A 23,879-nucleotide genomic window follows, 5' to 3' on the forward strand; every position below is an offset into this window, starting at 1 on the left:
GAATATTACAATACCTTCCCATTGAGAATGAATGCCTCATATATCTCTTTCAGAGGGTGTCAACTTACAGATTATTAGGAAACATAATAAATTCATATCTGTCCTCGTTAAAAATTCTGTGACACTTCCTTAATGAATGGGTTGTTTATCCTGGTCCTCTCCCCAGATTTCAATTTCAACAACCATACTGCATGAGGAAATCTTGTAAATGGAGGTGTGACAGCAGCATGGACAAGTTTAAACTGAGTGACAACAGTGATGAAGATACAGGTCAGTGATGAAGCACAGGCTAGCAATACAAATAAGCACCCAAAAACACCAGTCAGCTCAAAACACCCTCAGGAAAAGCTCTATTAACATAGAGGAAAACTTCTATTAACATATTTTCATCAAGACCATTGGATTCGGTCACTTGATAAAACAAAGTATAAGTATACTTTCTGGCACAACTGCACTTTTAGATACTTGGTAGACACTCTACAAAGGGATGGGTTTGTGCATCTCTCTTCTGAATAAATTTTTCCTCCACACATATATATTACCCATATATCAACAGTTAAAAATAATTAAGTTGTCCTTGAATGCCTTCTTAATTCTTTAGCAATTTTAGAGTCTGTTTGCATCTTGGTAAATAGGCTTGCCATGATTCTTCAGAGTAAACATAACTGAACAAATCTCACAACGTGGATAGATCTTTTTAACTGGCATCAAAACACTTCTTTCTCTTTTGATATTGCCTACAGAAAATCCTTCCTAGAACAGTGGGCACTCATTTTCTGCTGCTGCATTATAATTGTTCACATAGCAACACACTAACACTCTTGGGAGAATTTTGTTTCTTTTTATCTAAAAAGCTTTCACAGACTTTAACATTAGGTAGATTCTTTTATTTCTCTTCTCCATTTGTAGATAAATAAATAAAACAGTTATTCAAGATGCACTATAAGCCTCTAACCTATCTGCTCTTACCCCTTCAATACATGAGAAAGTTTTAGAAAGTTGCCTTTGATATTTTTGTTCCCATTCTCTAAGACCACTTCCTTTTTAAAGTTATTTATGTTTCTCCCCTTTGAAATTACTGAATTGCAAACAAAGCAAGCTCTTGACTTGAACACAGTTGAGGCTTAGTAGATCTTAAAGGCTTTTGAGCCCAATGTGAACATTTGAAATTCTGTTTTCTGGGGGTGTCTTTCATTCTGCCACTTACCACCAATGGTATTCTGGTTTGCCTTGATCCTCTGGTGAGACAGGACCACTGTGTCTGCTGCGTTACAGATACTGGTCTCGCTCTTGCGAGTTGAGCAAGCAGGCTGGCCTGAGAAGCCTCCCCTGAGTACACTGTAACTTTTACAGAGTTGCCACAAAGTTCAAAAGATCTTTTTCTACAACTTACAATAACGTTTGAAGTTTTGAAACGTGGGTCAACATATGCCAGGAAATCGCCTGCAAAAAGACTTAAACAACCAGAGAATTTTGATGCACCATGCAAGAATGGCAAACTGAGACTTGAATTTCAACTATACTTTCATGCTTCAAACTCTGATTCATTGGATAATTTTACATGTTTATTACTTAACCAAACTATAACAGGAAAAAAATCTCTTTCTGCAAGGTGAAACCTTGACACTGGACAATTATGACCACTCCAGGAAAGATCACTCCACAGAGTCTTGACCAATCTAGAAAATCAAGGAGTACAAATGAAAGACACAAGACTTGTGATTTTTGACATTTCAAAGTCCATTTTTTTTTTTTTTAAATACCTACTAAACTGTGATGATTTCTATCTGGATAATATTATTCTTCTTTTCCTCTCCTAGTAATTTTTCACAGAGCAAAATGAAAAGGAATTAAAAAAAAATACATGGTTTGTAAGACTTTAAAAATAAAAAAATAAACAAAAAACTTTGGAAAGAGTTTCTTGTTTGGGTTTTTGTTTTGTTTTTTAATTCCCCTAAGAGCTTAGTAAAAAAGACTGTTTTTTGAAGTAGTCTGATATTATGATTGCTACTAGGGATAGCCAAGCAAACAAGTAAAAGTCAATCAGAATATCAATTTTGCACACACTGAAGACCATGAAAGCTTTGCTAATAACATGAGGAAAGGCAGAACGTCATGAATTAGCTATGTAACTGACTAGAAACAAGGGAAGAGCATGGGTTTCATGCATTGTAACTGTTGCTAAACCTTTGACTATGCACACTGTTAACAATATAAAACAACTTACAACACAAGATCAGGCATAATTGTGTGTTAATTTGTATCTGTATATTATCTTCAGATGATCTGGGATTCATTCACTTATTGAGCAAAAGAATTAAAAAAATCTCAAATCCACTGCTTGCCTCTTGGCCTGCCCTGCCCATAATAATTCAGAAGTCTCCGTGAGACTTCCTTGCTGCAGCCAATGAATGCTATCAGCGCTACTTCAGTCATGTTAAAAAAGAACATCTGCCATGCTGCTTTTTACATTTTCCTATCGCTGCTTTACGAGAACATAATTGTAGCATGAATATGAAGGGCTGGAAAATTTACCAAATTTACCGCTTTTAATGTGGAATCCTATCTAAGATAAGAACTAGAGTAAGTTTTTTCCAGTCTTTTAAGTTTACTTTCTCCTCTTAATTATTCAATGAACTTTAAAGATCAGTTCAGCAATTACCCCACTGATCAGTGCACCTTCACTTCCACATTGATAAACTTTTGCTGCAGCTCCCAAGAAACAGATCCTCTACACAGCCAGTGGTTAAGAGGTTCCATTTTTCCTTTCTACAAGGACCTTTTGGAAAGTTTTTGATATAAAAGATACACATACACATTAATATGTACATGCAATCACATATGACTTTAACCTATTATAAGTTATTTCATATTATTAGTAATGGCTTATGAAGACACATATAGCCCACCCTCTCATCTCACTTCCATAGTACACAACAGCATAGGCAAGATATTAAACTCTGGCTCCCTTGATGTCACTGGCAAAGCTTCAATAGACTTTACTGTGTGCAGAACTGAAACCCCTATAGATTTTCATGCTATTTAATTTTGACTGCTTTCCTGGAAGACACATTCATCACTGTAAACCAGTTAATGGGAAAGCTGGAAGAAATAACTCTCGACATACACTTCTTCAAATGCACATAGTGCACTTCTGATAAACTGTTTCAAAAATTAAATATGTGTTACCCAATTTGCCAAGTAAACACAAAGAAAAATTAGGCTGCATTAACTTCAATGTATTTTTAAGCAACAGAGAGTAACACAAGGGCAACTAAAAGCAAAGTAACAGAAAAGCAGGATGACTGCATTGAAATCAACCTATCCCTTACCTAAAGCAGAGGGAGGAGTTTGATCCACACTCCTGTTGACCCTGCACATGAAAATCTCAATCACCAAGTCAGCATTTTCCTGTTAAAATATTAATTACCACAATATTTTGTTTGCTTGCTTCCACTCCCATACACTAGGTAAGACCCTGTACACTTACTGCCTCTTGTACTCCTGCACTCTTATGCTCAGAGGTTTCTATTCAGACACTAACTTCAGTGACAGATCCCAGTTTATTACAAACTGCAGCAACCATCTCATCATCAGCTGAACCACTGATGCCATTATTTGTCTATTCATTTTATGCATATAAATGTAAACGTGATTTCTATCTCCGTTCAAAGCTCTGAAAGGGACATTTAATGACAGAGCTATAAATGGCAGAGGAGGATCCCTGCTTGTGGTTTCTCTCTGGCATTTTTAATGTACATTTCCTTTTATAGCCACAGCTGCTTCAACTTTCCCGAGATTCTGCTGGAGATCCTCTTACAGAAGGGGTAAATTCTGCTCTAAACCACAGTGGTATAAACAGATTGCTGACTAACATGCCATGTTCTTGTTGTAAATTACAGCTACAGCATCCTTTTAGATAGTGCAATCTTGATGCATCCTATAATTCAGCCTTCAGGTCGGAGAACACTGGAAGTCTAAAGAATCTGCAGCAAGACTACATTTTCTTTAGTCTTTTCTGTTTCCTCTCCTCTATTTCACCTTTGCTGTTATTTCGAAAGGCAGCTTTTAAAAGACAACTGCAGTGATAAAAAAAAAAAAAAAAAAAAAAAAGCAATTGAGAAAAAAAAAAGGATGGGAATAGTGAAAAGAAATGAGGAGGAAGAAAGGAAAGAGAAAAATGTTATAAATTAATCCTTCTAAAAAAAAAAAAAAAAAAACCAAAAACATGCCATTCACAGCTTTGCAGGGTGTAATGAGTTTAAATTACAACTAGGAGTTCATAAAGGTTTCAGCCTACATTTTTTATACTAGCAATAGGGTAAGGTCTATCTAACTCAATGTCCATACAATTAATTTTAATAGAAATAATCTGGGAAGTGCTCCCAGATGACGGGCACCAGCAATAAGCAAATTGTAAATTGTTCACTCTGGATAATACCCTGTCCTTTGCAAAATACAGCTCTCTTCCTAACTCTGGTTAGGAGCGTGATGCTCAAGGTCCTGCCTCACACTAATTTATTTTATGCTGGGAAAAAAATCATCAGATCTGAGATATATATTTAAAGCCACATAAAGTAAATTTACTACGAAGCGAATAAGGAACTCACAGAGACGCCATGCTCTGTGCCAGCCAGTCCTGACAGAGCAGATGAATAAGAGCACAAGACAATGCCACCAGTCATTAGAGAGGACACTAACGAACCCAGAAGCAGGACCTGCAACAGGACACTCCACCACCTCTGGCCGTGTCAAATCTTTTTTTTTTTTTTTTTTTTTTTTGTTTAGATTATCCTAATCCTTTCAGTTCCTAGGAAAGGGAAAATGAAAAATGGATTGGACTGCACTAACCAATATCTCCAGTTTCTGTGGTGTTTGGACATCAAAACATTCCCTCATCTCATAGATTCCCACGAGCCGTGCCAGCACTGTTGCTCCAGGGTCCCAGAGGGTGAACTGAGGTTCGGGCAGAACGAACACCCTTCTCTACAGCTGCAGAGGAAGTCAGAGGTAGAGATGGGCACTAAAGCTTTGTCGAGTCTTAGAGTAATACCTAAACACTCCAGAGTGACCTCATATAGTGATTTCACTGGGATTACAGGAATAGCACTGGAATGCTATCCAAAGGTGCGAATTACCTGGGTCAAACCTTAGGAAGCATAAATGTAACAGCAGCTCTGTTTACATTTAAATGGAGCATTTCTGGAGCCTGTTATTGATTCTTTGTACAGGAGACATTTCACCTTCTGATGACGCAGCTGTTTTAACTACAGGTTTCTGAAATTGCCCCCCTAATACGGAATTGTATTAATTAATCCACTGAATATAGAAAATTTAATGTTAAAATAGATCTACATAACTACTGTAATGGTATTGTGAGAAGAAATTGTCATTAGCCATTTATGGCTTGTTGTTTGGAAAGCACATTTCCATATTCTTACTTTTCAGGGCTACCAATAAAATAGACCATAAAATACATGATAAATTTATATATGTTCATTCCACTTCACATTAACAATAAACTTAAAGAATTGTGTTGGACACTCCAGACAATAAACCCTAGTTGCAACTATTTAAATTTCAGGCAGTCCAAGTCACCAGACTTTGCAACTCGGCATAATGTTACGTAGCCCAAGCACTATTCCAGATGTTACTGTTTCCCAATTCTATCATCTTTCCTCACACCAAAATAGTCTGTGAATAATTTAATCAGATGTAGTAGACTCATTTAAGTGCTATAGAAATGCAGCAATACTGGAAGTGGCATTCCATCCTTGGAAATTAATGGAATGGAGAAAAAAAAAAGTTCATTCCCAGACTATAAATATAGATATGTCAAATTTCAGTATCTGGAGAACTGAAACAAACCAAATACTGTGAAGGAATGAAGTAGCATCTGGCCAAAACGGGCAGCTTCAGAAATTAAGCACAAATAATTTTCAAGAAACTATAACTTCTGATTATAAAACTGGAAATCAGTCAGCCTACGTTGCCAAGGGCAGCCAGGAGGCCCCTTGTGCCAAGTGGTGTAGGTGGCTTACACCCTCGCTCCTCAGGGCTGGTGCCTTCCGATCATACCCAGCATTGGACAAGGCTTTGATGAGCCCCGCAGGGTGCCTCTAAGAAGCAATTACCTCTGGGTTTATCTAGTTCAAAGCGCCTGCAATCATGTGAGGGCTGTGTCACAGCCTCTCAGGCTGGTTTTAATAGCACAGCACTGTGAAAGTGTGTGACATACCCTGGATGTGCTGTGAGAGTAGGCAGATGTATGTGATGCTGTGAGACATGAGGTCATACTAGAAGACTGCTCAGGGATAACAGCAGCAAGCAGTCCCATGGGAGTCCTGTCCATACCAACGCGAGGTGGGTTTTGGGGTGAACTGATCCCCAAAACTGCACCCAAGCTTTGTCTTGAAGAAAACTGGATGACTGGCTTCAGAAAAAAAAAAAAAAAAAACAAAAAAAAAACCAAACAACCAAGCAACCAACAAACAAATAAAAACAGGGAGAGAACTGACTTGCAAACAAGGAACTGAGGATTGGGAGTGGGCTGGGGAGATAAGTCATTTGGCTTTCTTCATGTGCTCTATATTAATTCTGACAGAGTTAAAACAGAACTAAGCTGTAAAAACATTAAGCATCAAATGTAATCACTCTAAAGCTATTTAAGGGAGCCAGGACATCCACAGCTATATATTTTTTGGGTCTTGCATTTGAAGTGAAATTATACAAAGAATTTAGTTTGTCATCAAAGTCAGAGCTTCAGAATAAAAGCCTCAAACCTAAAGGTTTGTGAAGTAGATTCTAACTCCTTGTTTCATTTTAGTATTGTACTGCGTAGTACACCATCAATATCCAATGAATATCACATCAATATCTGTGGATAAGTGCTACAGAGCTGCAGAACACCATTATGAATGCTTTCCATCAGTAACTTCAGAACATCAGTAGCTTGAGCACGTAAAAAAGCTGCCATTTCTATGCTTTCATAGTGTTTATTATCAAGATTTAACTTCATAATTCAGTTAGGTTTTAAGTCTGTCCAGAAGAACAAAGCCTCCAGATAGTTTTCACTCCAGCCACTTTTCCTATGATGCTCAGCCCACAGACAGACCTCTACAATGGAACTCATAAATTCAGACGAGAACATTTTCTGTCTATTATTTGGTCACTCTTTAACCATCCGTCTCTCTCTGTCTGGGGAGAAACTCTTGAGAATAATTAAGTATCATGATAATAATTATCAAAGAAAAAAAAATAGTGAAAATCTACAAGCATCTGAGAAATGTCAGTATTGTCATATAAGCTTCTTTGGAAGATAACTCCCACTCCAGAATGGCATTAAGAAAATCAGATGAGGACTCACTGCTATAAATAGATCAAAGATAAGGTTTATCTTAGCCTCTACAAACTGTCTTTCTTATCAAATACTTTGCTACAAAATATGTTTTCAATGGTATATAGCCAAACTAAAAGAAAATACTCCTTCTTGAAAGCATGGACTCTGAAGTAACCCAGAGGGGCTTTCTTTGGTTAGACTCTATTAACTCTATAACATGCTTTTCCTTAATACACAATTCGATGAGCAATATGATTTCATGCTTGTTCAGGGTGGTGGAGCTGTAGCTTCCAGGCAACTTTGCAGTGTACAGTGAAAAAGCTTATTTTTGAAGAGGAACGTAACTGTCTCCACATACACACCTGAAGAAACATGCAGAAGTGCATGTTTGTGCAGTGAATACTTTAAATGTGCGCTGAGTATAAAACAAACTTCTGAAATTCCCTATGCTGCCTCCCAAAGCTCCATTTCATCTCCGTACATGCTGTGGCTTTTCAGAATATTTTTAGTGCATGAGGCAGCTTTTCAAAGACCTCTTAACTCTTGTAACTTGTCTTACAGGCGTAAATCAAACCATGTTGGCCAACTCTTTCCCTAACAAGAGGTGCACCTTTAAATACCACTAATGCCAGATGGTCTCAGCATATAAAGCAGCATGAGACAACATATTAATGCTACTCAAACAAGCAACTTGTGCTAGCAGCAGACCAATGAAATCAGTCTCAGACTGCTAATCTGCTCTGTCTCCATGGCAACATCTATTTCAGACAATTCTTCAATTTTCAAGTCAGATGGGCTTCTTGGCCCTTAAACTTCTCTATTCAGCCCGTCTTCTGTTGTCAGGTACTTTGTATTGGCTATTGTTACATTATAGAATTTATTTTTATCAGCTGCTCCATGGAGTATCAAGGAACAGATGCTCCTCAGTTTATTTACAGACTTTTCCACTAAAAATTTGTACTATAAGATTTCCACTTAAGGTTTGCACCTTTTATTTCCACTACGGATTTGTTCCCCTAAGCGTAACGCATGGAAACCTTGCAAATATAAATGTCTCTGTTGTGACTCTACCTACCAGCACAGGAAGAAAAGGAAGAATTGGTACCTTCTTCATACTCCCCTGCTATCAAGGCAGATTAAAAAAAAAAAAAACAAACCAACCAAAAAAAAAAAAAAAAAAACAACAAACCAAAAGGAAAAAAACAAAAAACAAACAAAACAAAACAAAACAAAAAAAACAACCCCATCATATCTGTAGCAGGTAAACAGAGAAAGAAACTCTTGACTCCTCCTCCTCATATGTCTGTTAGCATAGCTGAGTCAACACAGATACTGGGCCTGTTTGCTACTAGGAAAAATCTGACAGGAAGCAGGTAGGAACCTCATCTTAAAAGGTAGATCGAATGCTGAACCACGTGTTATCTATCAAGTATCTACATACTGGGCACATGGCAGCCACACGCTAACCTGCAGCATGGAAGATGAGAACCTAGGCACATCAGTGAGAACCTGAAGCACAGGCAGAAGATGTTTTCATGCAAAAATATGAAAAATACACGGCAGAGCCAGGAAAGAAGCCAGACATCCTTTATCACGAAAACGCTCTTCTTCTCTGTGAAACAACTTCCTATAATGACGTTTAAAGTTTGAACACGTGATAGCCCAGCTCCCAACTCCACAGATTTTTTCTTCTCCGTCCTACTGTGTACTGATGTCACCAAAAAGCAAGAAGACATTTCATTCAGAAAGGCATAAACAGTGATCACTCAATTCCTTAAGTGCAGGCTATTACAGAATCAGTCACATTTAGCCTTCTTTCTTAAGGGCACACACACAAGTTGGCTTGAACATTAGTATTTATAAACCTCCTGCTTATAATGAAGATTCAGATAAGCACTCCCACTGATTTCAGTTTGATTTGTGGATGCTCAGCAGCTGGGCAGGAGGAGAGACTGAAACACTGTCCGGTCTATATCAGGTGAAGGTCTGACATGGAGAGTCATCGTACCATAGTCATAAAGCTCCCTCTGAAGTAATGATTTTTTACACGTGTAAAAAGTGTGTATTTAGGTCTTAGACTCACCCCAAATTTGCTTATAATTCTACAACTGTGCTTTTGTGCAATTAAGCCAAGATGCAGAGCTAGCCAAAACCACAAAACATTCAGTTTCGCATAGGAAAAAAAAGGTTAATTTTGAAAGATAATTGTGCAGGGAATACACCATTCATAACACTGAAGGACAGTAATGTGTAACTGAAGGACAGTCACACTGTTTTGAGGGACACAAAAGTAAAGACATCCAAATGACATGTCCTGCGGCTACAAATCTCGGGGGAAAACCATGCAGTAGTTCACACACACTGTTATCTAGTTACCTCTAATTTGACGGTATAAGAAATACAACTACGCAAGGAGTTTTGATCTTTGAAATGTCTCACTGTCCTTCCACTTCCTTTGTATCTTTCAACTATTAGTTGTATTTCTCATAGCCAACTACTGCATGACTTCTCTTTTGTTTGGAGAACTAATGTGGCAAGGGTCTGGGTCATACTTTCTAGATACCAAAAAAACCTACCAGATCATTTGACTGGTAAGGGTAAGACTAGCAAGGATGTTTCTGCCAAGAAAATGGCTCATTAAACCTTGGCCAGTCAGATGTCCCACCTGATCAAACAATTCCTTCCACTCAGCTTTAAGGCAGATCCGTACCTAAGGAGAAGTATCCACAACGGCATACGATGGCTGTTCTCGCTGTAGGCAGGCTCTGCAGCCAGAGCAGTATCTTTCCTTGCTCATAAATCAGGCAGCTCACACTCTACGGTCATGAAGAGCTCCACACAAAGAATGACTATCTCAGCTTGCCTCACAGGACTTAATTTGCGAGTAAACAAGGACGTCAGGTTTTGCTCATAATTTAACATGAACAACTACCACGAAGCAGTTACTACCTTACACAGTTATAAATGCCTCGCTTTGGAAAAAGAGTAAATTAAACACAAATGTTTACGGCCTTCAAACTGCCAACCACTAGTTTACGGTTCAAGATTCTCTCTTAACAGTCCACTGTAGCTACACAGACACATTTCTAATGCAGACCTTTGTATTGACCCAAACCCCAGAGCCCTCTGACAACCACCCTGTTACCTGCTGCTGCCACGGGAAGATGTGGCTGGTGCTGATTCAGCTAGCACAACATTAGCACGCTGCAAGAAATCTCTGCTCCAAAGGGAAGGGCACTATGGACCAAGACTGCACTTCTAGTCCAGTGTCCTCACGGCCAACGGTGCCCCTGAAAGGAGCGAGTGAGGTGACAGCTTCAGGGTCACATCGCGGCACACACAGTCATTTCTTCATAATATGGCAGAACTCTGATTCCAAAATCCCAAATCACAGCAAGTCAAGCTGCTTTTTCCAGCACTGCTGCTCTGCAGAGCTCCTAACCCACTCCCAATACAGCACCAGCTCTCAAACCTAAACCTGAGATAACACATGCAGGTCTGTGGCAGCCGAAAGAGTCCAGATTCTTGTCACATGGCAAATCAAAACTGCCCACTCTGATACCATTTTACTGATAACAAAGACCCTTGGTGTCTTCATTTAGCCTCAGCGTACCAGAAAGTAAGCTTCAAACATAACATCCCGATCCCACTGAAATCACTGAGCCCTGGCTTTTGATGCGCGACCTCACTCCAAAATGAAGTATGTGAACTATGCACCCTTTATTCCACTGTTCGTAACTCTATCTATCATTTTAATTAACTGACCCAGAAGCGTTAAAGTACACACTGCAGTTTTCACTCTTCCTTGATTCCACAAAATTTTAAAGAGAATTCAGCTACAAACCTGCTTTGCAGTTCAATTCCCAACTCAATGGTAAAAAGATAAGCAAGAGTCTGTGGTAATACATGCATGAGACTTTTGTTTAAAAAGAAAATGGAGACCAAAAAAAAGATGTGATGTGACTTTTGTGTGGTGGGTTGTTTTTTTTTTTTTTAGGAGAAACAACAATTAAAATAGGTATGAAGACTTAACTCTATAAATTAATCTGCTGAGAAAAGATCAGATAGGGTTCATAAACAGTATGTTTCACAAAGTGAGAATACAAAGTACAAGGTACTTTAGCTGATGATACACCAAGGCTGGGATTCACTAGGTCTTAACCATAAGCTCTTGCACGCATTCCTAAGTAGAAGCCTGATCAATGTCGGCCCCTGTTACAGTCAGTAGAGAATACAGATGTTTTCAAAGGGCACTGTAGCCCAACCAAGAGGTCTACCTGCTATCCACAAAAGGGAGATTATAACATGAATATGCATGCATGGCATGCATTCTTCTAAATCACATGCTACCTTTGAAAACAAAAATGAGGTGGAACGAACACAGAATTTTAATACTAAATTGTTGGCTGAGCCTAGTAGCAACTCCATTGTTACAACCAAAAATTTGTTTATTCTACAATAGGAAGACCTGTCTTGCACTTTTCACTCTCTGTGTAATTTAAAAGTTTGAGATATTGATCATTAAGTTATAGAAAAATAAACAGTTTCTTCTAAATAAAGTATTAATATAATAACAAGGTCACATTTTGATAAGTCACACAATTACAATTCACTGTTTTTAACGGAATGTCTCCCAAAATCTTAGGAAATCCCTGTGATTTATAGACTTCTCACTAATTCTCTGGAGTTCACATTAATGTCACCATAATAAAACATTCCTTTAATCCAAACCAACAACAAAACAGTCTCTCCACCTGTTTTCATTGGGAACTGTTAAGACATTCTGCAGACGTGGGAGGTGATGACAACTCTTCTCTTTAAAAGAAATTAAAGTAATCGAGCCTTTCAAAAGCAGTGGGGTTGTCAAAACCAGCCTGGGTCAGATCAACAAACTCTGAGTGCTCTGCATACCCAGACTAAATCTAAGTCTGAAAAATAAAACAACTGCCTTCTATGGAGTCATGATTATTCTTTTACTACAGCTTGTTTGCCCTTTGTGTTATTCCAACAAACAGAAGAGAAACTTCTGAGATGCAGTAGCTGGTATCCACAGTGTTTTCGCAGGTAGCACACAGCCTCTCTTAACCCTTTTTTTAAATGATCTAACAAAAAGGGAAGTCTTTAAATACCTCAGCCAGAGAAGCAATTTGGAGTGAGGGTATTGTACCTCTAGAAAACACTGAAGAGTGTCTAGCACAGCTGCCTAACCACACTTACTGTGAATTTCCACTGACTTCAATGGGAACGTGAATGGCATTAACAATTAGCTGTGAATGTGACCTAAAAAACGTGCCTACCTCTCCTTGATTTTCACCAGCTTTGTGAGCACATTCTTCTCCTTGTATTCTATACCTCTATTTTCAGCTGAACATTAAAACTGAGATAGGATAAAATAAGAAATGTTAAGGAAATGTTATTTATTTAAGAAAGAAAATATTAAGGAAGAAAAATCTATTCTCAAAAAGCTGCACGTTATGAAGTACATTTAAAAAAACACTAAGTCATTCAAGGCTCTTAAAAATAAAACAGATGCTTTTCAAAACCTCACTCTGCACGTACAGCCAGCCATCTTACCGCCAGCAAATCCTACAGCCCTCCCAAGCCCTGTGCACCCTACACGGCCAGCGAAGGACACTGGACATCCCTCTCCAAACGCAGGCAGCGTTAAAATCGTGCTGCTGGAGACTACCCCGGGGCCGAATCCTGGCTGGGAGACTGCCCTAAGTGGCACTACAGCCCGTAAGGGATTTTGCTGGAAAGTTAATTACAGCCTCAGCCTTCCGCAGAGTGGGTGAGGGTACAGCCAGCCCCCGATTTGCCCTCCCAGGAGGCCAGTCAGTAGCGTCTCCCCTGTGGTATCTGATGGGAAAGGCAGAGCATCCTCCCAAGCTCTGGAAGAAAATCTGTTCCCTGATGCACGAAGGAAATTAAAAAATCCAAATGCAGAAGGCCACCTGAATAAAAGGTTCAACCGTGTTTTAGTTTGTATTTTATTTTATACAGCCTTGTAGAAACACCAGTGGCCACCCTGCCCACGGTCTGGGTTTGGCGCTGCGGGTACTCCTGTTTCCCTGCTGCCTGAAGAGCAGCTCACCTGCAAAGAGGACTGCAAATGGGAGAGGGAGAGAAGCTGAACCACAGCTGACAGAAAAAACCGTGACGGTGTAACGTGGACGTGGCCAGCACAGCATCTCCTGTACTCACACAAAGTGTCCTGCTTACAGCCACCACCTTTATGCAATGCAGAGGGATGAACACGAACCCCGTGCACTCACATTTACCAGCGACCAGCCCCACATCCTTCAACACCTCCCTTCAAGAAAGGGAAAACGCTAAACCAGTGGCCATCGATACAAACTGGCATTTGCTTAAGCCTCAAGCTTGCAAAAATTATGTTTGCTCTCCAATATCTAGATTTAACAGCAAGCTCCTGCCATATGCAATTTGTATAATTGCTCTGCATAATTGGGAAATATTAATAGGAAACATTAATAACATTACTAGCAACAATTTTTTTCCCTGTGAATTTGTTGGCGTTACTTATCAGTTTCTTACCACAGAAAGTAGTAGCTCACATAGCTGGTGCCACAGCTGAATGGGGGAGCACGTCAGCGACAGAAAAAACCTTAGGTATGGTTTCTCTATTAGTGGGCAGATCTTGGATCTCCCCACTCATTAATATAGAGTAAAGGCATGATCTTCACTTCTCTTTTAGTCACCCTCTAATCAGATTTTTGCAGGAGGAAACGGCTCCAGCACTGCAGGGCTGGACTGTGAGAAACTGAGAGCCTCATCTGGGGCAGCAGCTTGGGGAGGGCCGGGACAGGAGCTGCAATTTGGGAAGTCCAGCAGCTTGTTTAGGCTCAGTGCCAGCACCGTCCCACCCAACCCGTTTCCTCACCATGCCAAGGGAGGGTCTTTGATAAAGTGATGGGTCCAAGGATTAACGGAGCCTAGCTGCACCTTGTAAAATCAACTGAAGTCACCCCCGCGGGGTCCTGCAAGTGCTCCGGGTCACAACTGTGTTGCTCACCTCACGCACAGCGTGCTCTTGCCTCACCACCTTACAACGTTTTGCTGTTGCTCGAAATCGAAAACTCTAAAGTGTGTCACTTTCTAGAAAATCAGATGTCTCACTCAACTACAAACCAACCTTTTCCTTCTATTTGAAGTATTTTTAAAGATGCTGGTGGGGAGAAGGATGAACAATAAAATTATTAACACTGAAAAAAACTTCTAAATTAAATGCTGCTATGAAAAAAAATTTCTGTTTCCTTTTCTCTATCATAAACAATTTGATTGATAAATGTCACAAATTTGCAGATCATTTTATTGCCACAAAATCTCTGTTTTCCTCTCTCCCCTCCACACAAAGTAATTTTCAGAGCCTGTATCTGTAACACAAGTAACTGGTCAATTAATAAGCCTTACTCTGAGGATTTCTTCATAAAACTAAACATTGAAAAACGACCACTATAAGAATATTAGTAATTTATTAAAAAGAAAGCAGGAGTTGAAAGAAATTTTTATCTGCATTTTTTTTTTTCATGTAAACAGAAAAAAACAACCCAGGAATCTTGAAAGTGTCGGAATGGTTCATTTTCATGTTCAAAGTGAAGCGGTATTTGGAGGGGACTGACCTTACACCACCAAAATCAATGGTACAAATGAGTCAGAAGTGGCAGCATGCCTAAACAAGAGGCTGAGCATTAACGGTGGAGGAACTGCTTTTGGCTTTAATCAATTCTAAATATATTCCACTGCTATTAAAGAATACAAACTTATATTCAAAATGAGCTTAGTTATGGTTATTAAAAAGGCCTCAAGAGATCAGCATCCGTTGGGTGTTTGTTCAAGAGAACATCAGATACCTCAAGCAAGAGCCTATTCCCTCTCTCAGAAATAGTCAGTATTCTCCTGCACCTGAATTAAGGCAAAATATTGTTTAGCTTGTCCTAGAAATAATCTGTTCTTTACTATCAGCTGTCCTGTTTTCCCTTACTGCATCAACTTCCCACGGTCTCCTTCTCCTTGCTTCATCCCACCTTGCCATCCACCATCTTCCGTCAACTTTGCCAATTTTGGGCAAACACAGGGACAAAATGGTATTTTCTCACGTAATCAAAGCTACTCCAAAATGATATGATCACTTCCAGCCTAGGTTCATGCACCACCTTCTTCAGTTAACCCCTAATACAGTCTCATTCCAGTCTTCCTCTGCCTTAACCATCCAGTCCCCACTGCCCCACCAACTCAAAGTGAGGTCACCTGCATGAAACAGCTGCCTCAGTTTAAAACTGTTAAGAGTTCAAACATCTTCATCTCTGGGTTTTGCTTCTCCTTATTCCAGGGCTTCTCTTCCATCACCGGTTGCAGGCTCTAATCTCCCATACAGGTGCAGTATCAGCCTAAAGAAATCTCCCTCACAAAAGAAAAAAAAAAAAAAAAAATGCAAAATATTAGACCAAACTCTGTTTGGCATTAACCATGAGGGAAGCACAGGCAGCATGATGTTCAAGTTTGTGGAGAAGGCAGCGCATTCTCCAAGTATTTAATGTAGGATCAGAAATGAGGCAGCCTCACGCTTCTGGCATTTATCACGTCCCTGGGAAGAGCTCAGTGAAGGCTCGGTCCGCGTCTTCCAAGTGACTAATCCCGGTTTCCAAGATCTGCCAAGACTTTGTATGCTTATGCAAGAAACTAGACTGGCTCGTACAGAGTCATTCTGGTTTCCAATGCAGTATCAGGATCTAACAAAAAAACAAAATCCACCTAATGGATATTTACCCCATCAAAAGATGAGGCCTTAATGATTCGCTCCAGTTGTTTCGTTCACCAGGGATTTGTTCCAGTTGCTTTGGAAGCCTTTTGGAAGCACGTTTCTAAAATCCTCCTATTTCTCCCATGCATTTTTTTCAAATATTGCACATCTATTACAAACCAATTTCACAAAATAGCTGAAATTCTAAAATGAAAGTTGATTTATACGCTTGCATAAGATCAAATGCATTCACACAACGCTGCACAGCCATGCAATATGTGTGATTATGCAATGTATGCGTGCATGGGCAGTATTTGATTTACTCAGTACAAAGCCTCTTTACTCTGTACAAAGAGTCTTTATGGATGCTCTGCTGACGCTCTCCTGATTTATTTTGTCATCAACTTGCTCACTAAGTGAACAGAAACATTTTTTTTGTTTTCGCAGCAGCTCACTAGATAATTCAGGTATTGTCCCTGCGTGCGCACCAGGCTTCTAGAAGCACGAGCTCACTGCAGACTGTAAACCTGTGCGCCACAGCGGATATTTTGATTATGCTGATATATATTTAAAGATAAACCCAGTGACACTCAGGATATCTTGTAGGAACAGATTATGTTCAGGAATAACAACTTCTTAGCCTGTCATGAAAAAAGAAAAATTAACTGTATGTATGTGTGTTTGCAAATCTCTCTATCATTTTTTAATAATAGATGATGATAAATCAGGTCCTGAGCCTGCCAGCTTTAATCACACAAAATATCCTTATTCCTGTTGTTGCCCGGGTAATCAAGCGTGGATGCTCAGAGTGAGTAAGGATCCCCCCTCAGGTAGGAGCTGCAGAATCAGCCTTGAGTTTCCTGCCAAGGCTGGTATAAGGCTCCACTTCTTTTACTGCACAGCTTAAAAAAGCTCACATAGAAAAATAAACAGTGCTACCTTTTACTACACAGTAGAAGAAAGGGCACGTTATTAAAAAGAAAACACCTCTAACGCAACCATTAGCATAGTATGTAGGTGCTTAGGCTCTGTAACAAGGAAGCAGGGGTGTTACCAATGCCTTTGCAATTATTTCCCAGAGCAGAACCATAACTAGGCAGGGGGTCTGGCTCATTGCCCTTCCTAAAAAGATTCTGAGTTCCTCTCATGTGCCACTGCAGATAGCTAAAGCTGCAGTAGCTCTCCCGTTTTTGAGAAGTGCTTAGTAGCTCGCAGAATGAAACTGAGGATTGAAATAAATCGATTTGCTCTGGTTCAGACCCTGGTTAATCCTCTGCCGAAACCAGCATTTTCAGCATCTACCACTAAAGATTGTCAGGACTCATCACATTCCTTGACATGGGATTTTGGACATTACAACATGTGGCATTTTTGTCTATAGGGCTCCCTTTGTGAGGGACTGAGCACGTTCTAGGAAACGCATGCCATTCACTGTAGCTTATATGTGGAGGCAAACCACAGCAAAATTTTCTTTTCTCCGTTTTGTTATCGCTCGTTGCCACACAGTTGGGATTCTCTTTTGCTTGGGCTCAATGACAGCCCCCTTCTCACGTCACTGGCACCGGCAGGAGAAGCAGTGTGTCTTTCGGATGAGCCACAGCCCCATCTCAGACTGCACAGGGTGCTCTTTCTGTCCCCATTTCATCTGGCGTGACAGATGTGCCAAATAGATGGAGAGGCAGCAACTGTCCCCTGACGGTAACAAAAAATCACAATAATAATTGCCCATCGTTCTAGTGTGCGAATTCCACAGTGGCAGTAGATTCATTCTCAGCTTCAGGATCACCCCTCATATCAAGATGGCAACATACTGCAAAGAAATTTTTCAAATATCATTGCAATTCCTACTTTTTTTTTTTTTTTTTTTTTTAATTTCAAGACAGCGCTTTGCTACCCTGCCTTCCTCTTCTGTCTTCCTTATGTCCAGTATCCCTACAACCTCTATCGGTGGCCCTAACGCAGTCAGTAAAAATGTTAAGTCCCTTGAGGATGCGAAGCAAGGTTACATTCAGGTCACAAAGCAGAACATTAAGTGCTAATTGTATAGACCAAATCCCCAGAGACCGACGGAAGCCACACCGCCGCCTAAAAATCACAGAGTTCCAGAGCCGTTCTGTGACCTGCTGAGGGAAACGTGGCTGCAGGTGGCTTATGGCTGGGCCCCCGGTACCGAGCAGCTTTCAGGATTAAGCCTTTTCACGCGGAGACGTAAGCGATACTATCGATTCTGAAATTGGAAACGATGAAGAAAACAAAAAAAAAAAAAAAAAAAAAAAAAAAAAAAAAAAAAAAAAAAGCACGCCTGTAGGCGTAGAGCGAACGCGCAGCGTCACTCAAATAAAAAAAAAAAAAAACAAAAAAAACAAAAAAAAACGCCTCAGACCCCAGGTACGCACAGCCCCATCGCCTGAGGCATCTGTGCAAACGCCCGCAGCGTGACACGGTGACACGGCTGCCGCCGGCCGGGCCACGCAGCTCCCACGGGCCCACCCGCACCCGCCGCGCTGCCCCGGCCGTTCGGTCGGTGCCAGGGAGCGGGAGGCCCCCCCCCACCCCCTTCAGCTCCCCCCCCCTCGCCGGCCGCCCGCCGCACCTGCTGGGCCGCTCCACGGAAATCCCGCGCGTCCCTCCCGCGCAACGGGGCGCGAAACCCAGCGGCCGGCCGGTGCCCGCTTACCGGAGCCGAGTGTTTTCGGGACAGCACCTGCCCAGCGCCCCCGGCAGCCGCCCCGCCGGTACCCGCGGCCAGCTGCGCGGCACCCCCCCCCCCCCCCCCCATCGCCGCTTACCGGGCTCATGCTCGCCGGGGCGGTCGGAGACCTCGATGACCAGGAGCTCTCGGCCCTCGGCGCTGCGCCCCACCGTGTAGATCCTGCTGATGGCGGGGCACTGCAGCCACACGGCCACCAGCGCCTCCCGCAGCTCGGCGTAGCGGTGGTACTCGAAGGAGATGCCCTCCTCGGCGCTCAGCCGCCGCCGCCGGCTGGAGCCCCCCGGCCCCGCCGCCCCCCCCGGCCCCGCCGCCCCCCCCGGCCCCGCCGCCGCCGCCGCCGCCGCCCGCCCGGCCGCCAGCAGCCCGCACAGCGCCAGCAGCATCCGCACCCGCGCCGCCATCCCGCACCCCTGCCCGCGGCCGCGCAGCTGCCGCCGGCCCCGGCGGGAGGGAGGGAGGGAGGGAGCGGGGGGCGGGCGGAGGCGGTGGCCGGGGGAGGGGAAGGGAGGGGAAGGAGGGAAGGAACGGCCCCTCCGCCCGGCTCCGCGGGAGCGGGGGGGGGGGGGGGGAGCAACCCGCGGAGCGCGGCGGTGGGTGCGCGGCGCGGCCGTGCCGGAGCCGCGAGATGCGGGAGAAAGCCGCTAGAGCTGTTGCCATCAACCAGATGACAATAAAAATTAAATAAGTAAATAAATATGAAATAAATAAATATTAAATGGATGAATCTTAAATAAATAAATATTGAAAAAATATTAAATAAATTTTAAATATTAGGTAGGTAGATGGATGGATGGATGGATGGATAGATAGGTAGGTAGGTAGGTAGATAGATAGATAGATAGACAGACAGATAGACAGACAGAGAGATAGACAGACAGATAGATAGATTAGATAGATAGATAGACAGACAGACAGACAGATAGATAGATAGATAGGTAGGTAGGTAGATGGATAGATAGATAGATAGACAGACAGACAGACAGATAGATAGATAGGTAGGTAGGTAGGTAGATGGATAGATAGATAGATAGATGGATGATAGACAGATAGATTAGATAGATAGATAGATAGATAGATAGATAGATAGATAGATAGATAGATAGATAGATAGATAGATAGATAGATAGATAGATAGATAGATAGATAGATAGATAGATAGATAGATAGATAGATAGATAGATAGATAGATAGATAGATAGAGCGAGCAAGCACTGGAAGAAGCCAGGGGCACATTTTCTACATTGCTTTATTTTATTTGGTGAAATACTTCCATGCTGCACAGCATCCATGCAGTCCCATCAAGTTAACCCGATGTCAAAAACCTACCTGAACAGACACAGTGCTCCGTGAAAGGTTCCGACTACTACTGCAGAGTAACACAAATGTGCTTCATTGACCTCACGGGGAAAAACTATAATACACAATTGTCTATAAGGTTCCCTTGCTCATCAGCTATAAGGTAGCTTCGCTGCAGCACAGAAAGCAGAGGGTAAAGCAAGATTTACAGAGAATGCTTAGCGAGCACATGCCATTATGTTCAGTGGGAATGCCCTTGTGAGGAACCATTCGCAATATATTCATAAATCACAGTCTCTTCTAGACTGCAGATACCACAGGACTTCTGAAGCCATCTGTTTTTTTTCAACCTGTTTTTATACGCATAGGTGTTTAGACTATGTTGAAATAGACTGTAAAGGACAACTGATAAAAGCAAAAGGTTAAACACTAAAAAGCAACTTCCATATCAGGTTTTTATATTATTTTCTATTATTATTATTATTATTATTATTATTATTATTATTATTATTATTATTATTATTATTATTATTTTACACAAAGCCTCACTGGAAAATTCTGAGAGGTTCAAAATTTTGAAAAGTTTGAAAACCACACATCCCATTCATCCTTCTCCAAACAGAATCGCACCCCCAGTCGCTTAACACGTTTTACCCTGATTGTCTAATCTGAAAAGGTGAGCCTGTATAGCATCCCCTTCCATCACCAATTTATACTGAATCAATTTTCAGGAAGATTCGTTAATTATCCTTTGTGATCCTATGGAACTTTTCCTAAATTATGCGTTGCCTAGTTCCAACCAAGAAAACAATGGAAATAATGTCTTCTAGAACACCTTCACTGATGGTTGGTGATATACCAGAAACTCATCCAGCATCTGAAACTCAGACCTGAAAATGCAATTACTCCATATAAATACTTATATACCTATTTCTCTGTGTTCCCCTATACTTGCTATCTCTCAGTGTCCTGACTGTTAATGCTGGATTATCTGATGCATTTCCTCACAGCAGGAACCAAAGGTCAGCTCACCCAGGCCTTACCATCTTTCAAAGCCCACTGGGTTCAGAAGCTCCTCTGCTCAGTTTAATTCCAGGGTTACAAGAACGCAACCATGGGCAGAGGCACCTTCAGAGCCCTTCTTGGAGCCTTCAACCCTTTCTTACTGCTAGAAAACTTTGGGAGATGCTGATCGTATCACGTCACGTTAGCTCTGGGGCTATGACAGTGCAAACACAAATTTGCTCTAAGCATTTTGCGAGAGGGGGATGTACAGAGACTCTGTGACACATTTTTTCTCTTACCAAGATCACCCTTCAGATTTAGGATCAAAGAAGTGCCATCCCTCTGGCTTATCTCCCCCCTAGCAACATGTCGTGGTTTAGGCCTGGTTGGCAGCCAACCACAATGCAGCAGCTCTCTCTCCCTTCCCCTCCGACAATGAGAAGGGACAGAGAGCCAGGCTTGGGGTTAGAGATAGGACTGGGATGGGGAAAAATTCCCCTTTATGGTCACGAGCAAGAGTCAGACTAGTTAGGGGAAGAAAAAAAAGAACATACATTTATTACAGACACTAACAACACCTAACAGAGTAGGGCAGTGAGAAGCATTGCCACATCTTGAGAACACCTTCCCCCCACCCCTCCCTTCTTCCCAGGCTCAGCTCTGCTCCCGATATCTCGACCTCCTCCCCCAGTGGCGCAGGGGCAGGGAATGGGGGGTGCAGTCAGCGCTGCCACTTCTTCCATATTCGGTGAGGGGAGTGTCCGAAACTTGTTCCTCCTGCTGCATCGTGGTCCCCCTCTCACAGCAGACAGTCCTCCACAAACTTTCTCCGACATGAATTCCTCCCATGGGCCGCAGCGTTCCCCACACTGCTCCGTCATGGGTCACTAACTTCCTCCGACTGGATTCCCTCCCACAGCTGCAGCCCTTCCCGAGCTGCTCCGGTGTGGGACTCCCCCGCATGCTGCAATCCTCCCAGCACTGAATTACAGCAGCGGGGCTGCCTTTTCCCATGAGATCCCGGCCTTCTTCGGGCACAGAACCTTGATTACACCAAGCAGAAGCCACAGGCCATAAATCAGTGTCTGCTCCACCGTAGGTCTCCATGGGTGGCAGGGGGGGGCCGCCCTGCCGTCTCACCACAGGATACAGGGGGGTCTCTGCTCCGGCACACCTCCCCCCTTCTTCCTTCCTCCGTTCCTCCACTGACCTTGGTGTTCATGCAGCTGCAGCAACTCCTCCTCACCAGTCCAACTGCCCGTCACCACGTCCCTTTCTTAAATACATTATCACAGAGGCGCAGCCGATTGGCTCAATTTCCCAAACAGAAGTGGAGCTGACTTGGAGCTGGGGGAGCTTCGAGAAGCTTCTCACAGGAGGCCGCCCCGATAGCCCCCTCCCCTGCCACCAAAAACACCACTCACTCAACCCAGGACACAACACGAAATGTATTATGAATTTTTTTATGACTTCACAGCACTTTAGAATTATGTGCAGGATGTACAATGCTCTCAGAGCTCCAAAATGAACTGCCAATAAAAGTGACTGACCTAGCATTCAAAAGATTCACATTCTTTATCAGTTTTGTTGGCTACATTCATCACAGGCTAAATATTCCTTGTTTTCTTCATCACTTTCGCTTGCGCCTTATACACAAAGTAAACAAATCTGCTGATGCTGTGATTTTAGATTTACAGTAGCATTTTCTGGGAGAACTTTCTGATCAGTCAAAAAAAAATAACAACCTTTGTGCAGTGTAGCAACTCTCATTGGCTTCCCTTCAAATTTATTTGCCCAAAATACAGAGTCACTAAAGGATACACGTAGGCTCAGAAATCATCTATTTCTTTTCAACTCTTCAAGCAGTGAATTATTATTCCACTACACAAAATTAGTCTCACAACCAGACCTGAATGGATTTACATTGATTTCCATACTTATTAACCCCCCACCCCTAAAAAAATAAAGATAGTGCGTACCTATAAAAACACATGCACATACACATCCTGTGTCAAACGGGGCATTTTATATACTGTCAAATATTTGGAGTTCACACATACTAATTTATTTTTAATAAGGGATTAAGAAACAACGATTAGATTCTCAGAGCGTTTAGGAGCATTCACAGAACTGAGCAGGAGGAATAAATTGATTACTTCCTTTCTATCTAATCCCTCCTCCTATTTTCCGTATTTCAGAGATGAGGACTACCATCACAGGCAAAGGCCCAATTTCTTTGTAATATGGAAAAATGTTTTGCAGTTGCCTTAGTCTCAGAGGAAACCCAAACTCCAAGGGCATTCCCAGCATAACCAGGCTCCTGGGTACGGCCTTGTAACCTAATAATACTAATCAGAGCAGGGAGTGGAGTTCAAATGCTCCCTGCCCAGAAAACATCCCTATATCAGATTTTAAATCGAGTTTACCTCTCTCTTATGCCTGTATATGACACTGAATAGTAGATTATATTTCACTAACAGATGCAGCCTAAATGATCTGGTAATGGTGAAGAAGATTTCACTGACATTCCCAGAAATACTTATAGACAGAAATATATATACATCCAAAAAGTTATCTAATATTCGTATAAATTTATGTATCGCTCAATTCTTTTGACCAAAACAATTTGTTGAATCCGATTCAAATTTTCAAATACTTTTGACTTGCCTGAATCTTTTTCAGCAAATCATGATTCACCAGCAAGTAAGTAAACAAATCTTTAAAACAAAAAATAGAAAACCTCACACTCAGAATTCTGCTTACAA

General features: G+C 41.8%; 1 protein-coding gene across 1 annotated transcript in view; it reads right to left on the bottom strand.

Moving 5' to 3' along the window:
- Window positions 1–19,229, bottom strand: part of CPE (carboxypeptidase E) — a 59,219-nt gene extending 39,990 nt beyond the window's left edge. Inside the window, exon 1 of the mRNA XM_042808326.1 lies at window positions 18,890–19,229. Within this exon, the coding sequence (XP_042664260.1) occupies window positions 18,890–19,214 (325 nt within the window). The 5' untranslated portion in view covers window positions 19,215–19,229. The remainder of the gene's footprint in view (window positions 1–18,889) is intronic.
- Window positions 19,230–23,879: the final 4,650 nt, after the last annotated feature.

The sequence above is a fragment of the Tyto alba genome, unplaced genomic scaffold, assembly GCF_018691265.1.
Source record: "Tyto alba isolate M040663 unplaced genomic scaffold, T.alba_DEE_v4.0 Super-Scaffold_6, whole genome shotgun sequence".
Lineage (NCBI taxonomy): Eukaryota > Metazoa > Chordata > Aves > Strigiformes > Tytonidae > Tyto > Tyto alba.